This window comes from Octopus bimaculoides, chromosome 13, assembly GCF_001194135.2.
Source record: "Octopus bimaculoides isolate UCB-OBI-ISO-001 chromosome 13, ASM119413v2, whole genome shotgun sequence".
Taxonomy (NCBI): Eukaryota; Metazoa; Mollusca; class Cephalopoda; order Octopoda; family Octopodidae; genus Octopus; species Octopus bimaculoides.
The window spans coordinates 5,446,483-5,456,950 of record NC_068993.1 but is presented as its reverse complement, the minus strand read 5'-3'; the positions used below and the strand labels follow the sequence as shown (position 1 = coordinate 5,456,950).

At 31.1% G+C, this 10,468-nt stretch overlaps 1 protein-coding gene across 2 annotated transcripts in view; it reads right to left on the bottom strand.

Annotated features, from left to right (window-relative positions):
* Nucleotides 1–36: 36 nt before the first annotated feature.
* The window catches only part of LOC106872422 (protocadherin-11 X-linked), a 370,508-nt gene continuing 360,076 nt past the window's right edge, over nucleotides 37–10,468 (bottom strand). Inside the window, exon 8 of one of the 2 annotated variants that reach the window (XM_052972309.1) lies at nucleotides 37–401. In XM_052972309.1, the coding sequence (XP_052828269.1) occupies nucleotides 352–401 (50 nt within the window). In that variant the 3' untranslated portion in view covers nucleotides 37–351. Of the gene's footprint in view, nucleotides 402–4,130; nucleotides 8,406–10,468 lie in introns of those variants that run through there. The other variant, XM_014919419.2, reaches the window with a different exon arrangement.

The window sequence follows — 10,468 nt, the reverse complement described above, 5'->3', positions numbered from 1 at the left end:
CACCAAATTGGTTGAACAATTAGCACAGCAGACAAAATGCTTTATGGCATTTATTTTGGCTCTTTATATTCTGAGCTCAAACTTGCCAAAGTTAACTTTGCTTTTTATTCTTCTAGGGTCAATTAAATAAGTAGAAATCTAAGGTGACAGATTTGCAGAATTGTTAGAACATTGCACGAAAATATTCTTCAGCATTTGTTCTGGGTTTTTGCATACTGAGTGCTGAGGCAGGTAAAGTGAACTTGTGTGTATTTAGTGGACAAAATAGTATTTTGTAAAAAAAAAAAAAGAAATTCCTTGAAATTACCAAGAGTTTTTTGAGAACTATTGCACAGAAAAGGAAATAGTAAATTAGAAGAAATCATTACCATTCTGATGTAACAGACGCTGTAAGTGAGCAGCTAGAAAAGGAAGAATTCTTTATAAAATACTATTTCATTATATGTATAATTTATTTATATAATATTTAAGCCAACATTTGTAGTAAATAAAGAGAGAGCTGGACAGTGTACAGCAAACCTCTGATAGCTTTGCAAAGTCATTAACCATTTTGCTGCAAAGTCATTAACCATTTATGATGAAATGCATTGTCTTTGTGTCAATCAATTTTTAAAATTTTGAAGAATTTCATAAAATAACTTAGCAATTATCAAGTTAGTGCTTAGAACAATTTATACAATAGCATGGCATTTTCAGAGAAGGTTTAAATTTAGATCACTTTAAAATAGAAAAGGGTGGTCTCAAGTGGATTGGTATCAGAAGGGTAAGGGGATATATAACAATTATATGGACATAAATGCATGAATGTACTTATAGAAATGAGAGATTATATATTCACCTATACATATATCATGTTACATTAAGTCCTGGTTAGGTACAGAGGAAGGGTGTTTCCAGAGAAGCACTCAATCCTGAATTCTTTTGGGTTCCAGAAATTACATGAATTTTCCCTTTGGATTTTTGCATAAATTGGCATTGCAAGCAGAGTTGGTCCAGAAATTATAACGAATCATTTGTGTTAAAGAATTTCTTTTGACTCTTTATTATTTGGATTATTCATACATACATACATACATACATACATACATACATACATATGTGTGTGTGTGTGTATGTGCACATGTGTGTCTGCGTGTGTGTGTGCATGTGTGTCTATTCTATTTTTTAATTATTATAAATCTTCCACTGAGGAGAAAGCCAGTTTCCAACAAAGATACAAGGTTCCATATTTGGGATGGATAAATAAATTGACAGATACATATATATATATATATATATATATATATATATATATATATATATATATATGTGTGTGTGTGTGTGTATGTATGTATGTATGTTTGTATGTGTGTGTGTGTATATATGTGTGTATATATATATATATGTATGTATATATGTCTATGTATATATATATGTATCTATATAAAACATAATAATTAAATATCAATTGAACTTCAAATAAACAGAGATGTGAAATCGATATTAACTGGACAATTATAATGAATATTACGCAAATAAATAGGAACCATATAATTTAATTACATGAGTAGCCAATATTTGTATAAATATACATCTGTATTTGTTTTCTGATACAGACTTACAGAGATAAATATAGATTCAGTCGTGCACCAGGTCACACCTACACGTGACAAGGACTGGAGAATTCGTAGATTAGTGATAAATAATGAGAAAATATCCCGAAGCTTAATTAAATATTATATTTTTATCTGCATAAGATTCGACTTCAATATAGTGTGGAAATTAGAGATGAATGATTAGAAATAACATTGTGTCAGTATATTATCATTGAGTGAGAGAGCAGTGCATGCCATCAAAGTGACACTGGGGTAAAATATACGAAGCTCATTATACCCATCATGACTACCCGTCTGATAAGGGTACACTAGGCACATGCATCACAACCATATGGGCACGACATGGTGATCTCATATCAAGATAAACAGCGCATGACCTTGCATGTGGGGCCCAATTAGAATTTTCTTCAGGTCAAGTAGCCCATCCCACTCAAAAGGTCCCTGAATAAGGTTTGTTTAAGGATGTTGAGCAAAACACCCATGTTTACAAAGGTGAATTATTCAAACCCCCAAAAATTCCTCTCAGCATATGGCTATGATGCTCCCCCACTAATTCTGCTCATGATCAGAGATGCACATATCATCAGCCACTAAGGGACATGCTCAACTGGTTAAGGTAAAACAACTGACAAGCAAATCTGTGGTATTGAGCAGGATATTTGCTGTAGGCCATCTTTTTATACCAAGACAAAACAATGTCCATGATAACACTTCCAATTAATTAAGATTTATTATTTATTATTATTATTATTTTGGTGTGAAAGAACCAGTTCTGAGCATGAACCTGTATATCATCTGAAAGGATGAAAGGCAAAGTCGACCTCGGCGGAATTTAAACCCAGAACGTAACGGTAGATGAAATACCGCTAAGTATTTCGTCTGGTGTGCTAACGTTTCTACCAACTCACTGCCTTCTTTGCTGCCCACATATTGCTTCCCATAGTACTAGCAGGCTGTCAGGGACTTCTTGGTGTCTCTGACAGTGACTAGTAACCATCACTCTTTTAACTACTACCTTCTCACTCAACCCTGACAACCCCTTATATAAATGTTTATTGCTAACATGCTTCTTCTGATTGATGCTGAGTATAGCATGTAGCACCTTGGTGTAGCATCAGAGCTGGTGCCATGCACACACTAGGAATATCAGGTGATCACTATGGCTGCTAAAATCTGGCACCACACAAATTCTGAATAGCTTGGATAAAATTCTTTAATCTGACTAAAAACATGAATTTATAAGGAGAATAAGAAAGGAAACAAAGAAAAAGAAAAATCTTTATAATAAATATTTGTTTACTCTTAAGTGCCAATGAAGAATTGTGGTTGTTTAGAATTGTGGTCGTTTAGGCTATGGTTTGGCAATAGCAAAGTGGATCATCACTAACTGAACCATTGTTTATTAAATATTACATGCATTTACTTCTGGTTATATTCACAAAACAGTCATAATTAAGAGAAGGTGGTGTGCTTTGTCAGACAAGCCAAGGGAGCTGGATGTTCTAGTGTTGGTCCTGTATGGTGGTACCCATCCAGAGACTTCTACAGAGTCCTGCATTCACAGCTATATAATTAACTGGACTCTACTGTTGTATAGAAGATACTGAGCTTGATAGGTTGAGGGTGTACAAAGTTCCACACATACTGAACAATGAATGTAAATAACTAATCAGGCTATTTTATTTTGCTCAGTCACTTCTTTCTTCCATTCTTAAAATTCCACACATCGCAGATGACATTGTAACAATATTTCTTAACGTTCTTCACATTGTATTTACCAAACATTGTTATATAAAGTCAAAAATTAAAAGAAAAATAAAATTAAAAAAACACATAGAAACGAACAAATAATGTAAAAATCAAATCGAATGACGTCATTTGTTAGATAAACAAGTGTCTGTTTGATTTTATTTGCTTGTGTGTCTTCTATTAGTTCAGATCAATATTGAACTAGTTATCTTGTTAAAATGAGATCAATATGCAAATTAATATATTTTTTTTTGACTTGGTCTGCTCACACACTACAATACACCAAAATCTATTTGTTAGTAATTTTGTCATGGACACTTAACTACAAAGGAGGTCTTTACAACGAACATTCTGATTTTTTATTTATATTTTACGTTTTGATTTTAAATCAATTTTATTTCATGTTTATGAAAAAATCATTTTTTTTTACAATGAATTTTTTTTTATGAGCCATTTTATGTTCAATATTAATTAAATAAGGAAAGACATTGCATTGACCTTGAGCAAAGCAGTTTACTCTATTAGTCATTGTCTGTTAAATTATTTCTAAAATGTTTTAGATGCAAGCATTGCTGTGTGGTTAAGAAGTTAATTTCTAACCACATGCTTTAGGTTTCAATTCCACTGTATGGTACCTTCGGCAAACAACTTCTGTTCTAGCTCTGGGCCAGCCAATTCATTGTGAGAGAATTTAGTCAACAGAAACTATGCAGAAGCCTGTCATATTATTATTATTATTATTATTATTATTATTATTATTATTATTATTATTATTATTATTATTATTCAGGTCATGGGCATATGGCATAGTGGTTAAGAATGCGGGCTACTAACCCCAAGATTCTGAGTTCGATTCTAGGTAGTGACCTGAATAATAATAATAATGATAATAATAATAATAATAATAACAACATTGAAAATTACCTTAGGAATGAGAACCCAGGTTCGAAATTTCCCCAAAACACCTGATGAAGGCTGGAGGGTATATCAGCTGAAATGTTGTGTTAACAACAAACAAGATGACAAATATCCATCAAATGTAAATAATGTAAATAATTCCTCATCTCTTAAATATAGAACTGCAAAATTTTCTCTGATTCTAATTGCACAGAACAAACGACAGAGGATCAGTAATTGGAAAAATGATGACAAAAATTAATAATGTTAGTAGTGATTGAGTTAGTTTGTTAGCAGAAATATTAATCAGACATGATCAATATATCACAACACAGCCAGAAGCTGCTGCTGTTGCTACTGCTGCTGGAAAGTTCAATCAACAAACAATACATTCCAACAATTAAAACAATTAAAAGCTGTTAAAGTCATTATTTACATTTAGATATCGGTTAATAGCTTTTCTTGTTAATCATTAACACCAAAACATGAGGGGGCCACTAGGTTAATAATTAATATTTTTCATCGTTGCCATCATCATTGTCGTTGTTATTGTCATCAGCCTCCTCCCCTCCTCTTCCATCTCATCATCATCATCATCATTATCATCATTCTCATCATCATTGTCAACATCATCATTATCATCATTGTCATGGTCATCATTGCTATCACTGTCATTGATGTTGTCATCATCGTCGTCATCATCATTGTCATCATCAACATCATTATCACTGAAACCATTATTCATCATCATCATCATCATTATTGTGGTGTGTATAGATGTGTGTGTGCTTGTGTATCTGATACAGACCATTTGCATTCCTTCCTGGACATCAACTAAACTATTTATTCAAAATATTTCATTATCACCAATAAATTATATAAACCTTCAGTTTTATTTCTTAATAAATTTTCTCATTATTTCTGAAATCTTTTTTGCTTTATTTTTATTTTTGCTTTATCTTTATTTTTTTTTTGCTTATTTGAATTAATTATTTTTTTTCACTTTTTACTTAATTTTGGTTAATTGAACCCTTTCATATCTATCTAATTTGCCTATTACAAAAAAAAAGTTTAATTTTCTCCTCTAATTATCAACTTCATTAAATATACCACATGGCCAACTCCATCAAGTGTGTCATTTAGTTTCAAAGGAAAATAATTATGAAAATTAATGTTTCTTGTGTTGCTTCATTAAAGAAAAAATCTATATTTCAAACGACTGTAATTATATTTATTCTTCATTTAAATTTTTCAAAGATCAATACTATCACTGATTATTTTCCATAACCGTTTTAACTTTAATACATGAAAAAATTTCTCATCTGTAAATTTGAAATTTAAAAAAAAAATTTGGCTTCTCATTTTCTTTCACTGTATTTTCCAGCATACAAACCAAATTTTTTGTGACCAAAATTTGCAGTCAAAAATGGTAGGTCGACTTATACACCAAGATGACCTCAGGGGTCCAAGAAATTCCACGGGAAATGCAGCAGGGTTTGGAAAGATAGTGAACACCATTTGAATGTTTACACTAAACATTATGTTGACTTGTATACCAGAAGATATTTGTAGTTTCTTTAAGATTAAGGACAACTGTTTAAATTCTAAATTGAGGTTGTTATTTAAAAACGAATTTAAGAATGAACAAGTTTAAGAACATATATTGATGGGGGAGTAGGATCAAATCTATTATTGTAAAATTTGTATTGACTGAGAAATGTTTCGCTGACAGATTATTCAACCATGTTACAAAACTAAATAAAATCTGAGAGATATTATGAAAATACTATTTATAAATTCCCTAAAATATACATCTCAATCACAAATGCTATTTTAAATATTCTCATAATATTATATATACCCATACACACATGCATATATGCATGTATGTATATATCACACTCTGCATTGTATTATATCCTTCAACTAAGAATTAAATTATACTTACTTTAGTCTTATGAGAGCAGAAACAACACTGTTGCTGAACGATAGGCGAAATATAAATATACTCTAATCATATTATTTATATGTTAACGATTACAAAAAGAAATCTTGAGGTCATTAGCATTTGTAAAAGAATTAGTAGCCATAAGAAACCTCAGATATAAGATTACTTAATGTTCAGATTTATTTTTTTAATTTCTAACTTTAATGTCAAAAAAAGAAAAAAAAGGAAAAGAAAAAAGGAAGTAGCTATTCATTTCTTCAAGTTGATCATTAAAACATAATTTTTAAGATCCATGCACTTTCCATTACAACCATGCGTTAGTTAGTACTACTGATACTCTGGAAGCAGTTGTTGGTTAGTACATCAACGATTGGTTAGTTTACAAAGTTCAAAGCTCCTGCATTACTAAATAGGCACTACTAATTATTTATACAGTTTTTCCTACTGGTACATATTTTATTGGACTCAAAAGGATGAAAGACAAACCATCCTCAGCAGAATTTAACTTCAGAATGTGAAGATGGACGAAATGCCACTAAGCATTTTGCCTGGTGTGCTACCGATTCTGCCAGCTTGCCATCTTATTATATGATAATTAAAAATTGGATAATGCATGATGGACATAAAACTTCAAACTCTACCATCATTTCTTTAAGAATTTCACAATTTGATCTTTAAATCATTCATCAGCACATAATTTAATCTATCCGTATTTTTAAATCATACAATGTAGTCAAATTTGTTTCCATAATCTCTCAGATATTATTAGTTATTTTATTGTGAAGTTATCATTTTTGAATACTAAACTAAACTGCATTATGTTAATTTAAACTAATATTATTGAACAGCTGGTCTGCAGCAGTTTAGGTTGAAAAAGAAAAGACAAAAACATCAAAACCAGAATACAGCTAAATAAAGTTTACACTTTTACAAAAAACCAGAGGTGACTGTCTAAATTCTTATAAAAACTTCACTATTATCACCCCGATTCCTTTTTTTGAAATGTTATAATTATTTGCATTTTTTATTCTTTGTAGCAATCGTCCTCATTTAGGTATTATATTAAGTTGTATTATAGAGATTATAATATGAAATTGTAGCTGTATGATAGTTTCTTTACTTGTGCAATTATACTGAAAACTATGAGCATCAGTTTTATCACAGGAAAATATAGAAGTTACAACAGTATCGAAGCAAGTGTTAACAGTTTTGAAAGTAAATTGTTTGATCCCAACCCTATATTTTAGGGTTCAAAGAACCCCACTCAACTGAAGTGGGGAAACGGCATTGAAAGGGATAATTTTATGCGACATGATGAGAGAAGTTAAAGTATGATAGAGGAAGGGAACAGATGCCTTGCGGTAGGGTATATACATGGATACTCCAGTTGGAAGAGAAAGACAATGGTGGTGAAGATGTATCAGGGTGTTTACCCTTGAGTTAGAGAAAGGGGAACAAAAGAAGAGTAGAGTGGGTGGGTAAGTCAGTTTGATATATATATATAGGACACATCAAACTGTTTTCATAGAAGCATACAAATATTTAAATATGAAAACCCATCTCAGTTAAAAGAACAAGAAGGAAAATGTTATTTGATGTATTTGAGAAGAATAACAGACGTGAATTAAATTAAATAGAGGATGGAGTTAAGAAATTAATAAACTGAAGTTAATATACTGTGTTGTTATTATGTAAGTAATTTTTAGTGATACAAAAACAGCTAACAGATATAAGGTACCAACAGCAACTACAAACACAACACACTGTCATTAATTCATTATTATTGTCACTTAATGTATCTGTCAATATTATCACACTTTAATTAGAGTATTTACAGCTCTAGGAGTTAATTAATTGATTGGCTAGTCATTATTATTTGTTTTCTGCTACCAGCATGATATGAAGCACTTATTTCGTTTTAAGAATATGTAAATGAGATACATTTTGGTTAATTATTAGTCTATAGACATTTTTTTATATCTATCTTTTTAAAAAAGCCAAACGGTAAAAGAAAAACTGGTTTTAAAGAAAATAAGACAAGTTATAAATATAAGGTTTTGCTTAATAATTGCAGCAGCCAATATTGCTCTTCTAAAAAAAAAAAAAAATAAATAAAAAGGTTTCTGTTATTGACCATTTTTGTTTACTGGTCTTAAAACATGCAATCACTTACCAAATATATGCAATTTGAGACTAGATATAATGCTGGTACAACACTGCAGAAACAAAACATTGGGGAAATCAAATTCTAGATCACACAAACAAAAAAAAAGACTTAAGAAGGAATAAATATAGACTTAAATTAATGTCAAATGAATTAAAAAACTTTTGAGAGAATGTGAAATAACTCTTTTCTTGGAACATTGGCTTTTGAGACATAAAGCTACAAATAACTAACTGTAAAAACTGGATTGGAAAAACTGTTTTGGATAGAAAATCTCAAAAACAACTTTGGTGCTTCCATCCAAAGAGGTTTTTCAACCTAACATATGTTTGTTATTAATAGCTTTATGTGCTTCAAAACTCACTGTTCCAAAAAAGATTTATATTTTAACTGATTTATAAAGTTTATATTAAAATCATTGAAAATTTGATTGCAATAATAATAGTTCTTTAATGTCTTAACATGATTGAGTTGGAATTGATAAAGAAAAGAATAATACTCATGTTGAATTTAAAATATGTAGGTGAGACTTGAATATTTTTTAAAGATGCTTTTCAATATATGTGCTAAAGTAATTCTTTGATATATAAAAAAGTTTAAATAAATTTTGAAATAAAGCATAAAGTTGGCAAACTTGTATATCCATATGTATACAGATATTCACATAATCACATAGATAATTCTTTTTAAGAATGAATACACACATCCACGCATATATAATATGTATGTGTGTGTATGTGCATGCAATTATATGTGTGTATGTGTGTGCATATCAGGAGACACATATCAGTGCAAAAGTGCAGGTACACGTTACAGAATATCAACAATGACGGATACATTTAACATGTGAGACAGACAAATATTTATTGATGAATAATGAATACAACATAACGATGCAAAACACATACACACAGCAACACATACACAAACATACAAATGCACAGCAATACACACACAAATGCACATACACACACAAAATGCACATACACACACAAATGCACATACACACACAAATTTTTTAATGAATAACCATGTGTCTGACAATGAGAAAAGTAGGCCTCAACATAATTGAAAAAAAAAAGAAGGAATATATTTAATAGCGAAAAGAAACTCTCAAGAGAGGTGAAGAGAAGAAGGTCTTCAGAGAAGAAACCCTCTTCCTTAGGCAAGTGTTTCAGCCCTTAGCTTCTTAGACTCTTAAGGGGCTAGTCCACATCTAGGTCATGGCTCCTGGGTGCCCTTCTGCTAAGACTTTCTAACCACTTGAATATCAGAGACTTATGCATTTAAATGACACGGAGATTTGATCTAGTTGTGACTCCTCTCTGTTGCCTTTGCTTTCAAACTTATATTTGAATAAGAAATAATGTGGAACCCTCACATACAGTACATGGTGTTCCCAGCAAGCTATGGATACCAAGTTATTTGATATCTAATTGTTAATTAATATACATGCCATCATTCATTAACCATAGTGGTAATGGATTCATGCAACACTTGATGAACAGTAGCATTAAATATTGATCATAGATTGAAATTCAGATAACTTCACATTCCTGGATTTGCAGGGAACTCCAAGTGCTGTATGTGAGTGTTCTATGTTAGTATAATATATTAGATTATATTAAATATAAGTCCATGTCTATATATATATATATATATATATATATATATATATGAGCGTGGTCATTGTCATTCAAGCATGGTCGATGCCAGTACTGCCTGACTGGCCCTCGTGCCAGTGGCACCAACAACACTCTCGGAGTGGTTGGCATTAGGAAGGGCATCCAGCTGTAGAAACCTTGCCAGATCAGATTGGAGTCTGGTGCAGCCATTTAGCTTGCCAGTCCTCAGTCAAACTGTCCAACCCATGCCACATGGAAAGCGGACATTAAATGACGATGATGATGATGATGATGATGATGATGAAGATGATGATGATGATGATGACATGTGTATATATATATATATATATATATATATATATGAGAGAAACGTTAATAGCTTATTAGTGAAGACCTAATGAAACAAATTATTCCTATTGAATTGAAAGCTTATTTAGTTTTTTTTTAATGTTCTCAGTCTTACTGAACTGATATACAGAACACTAGTTAA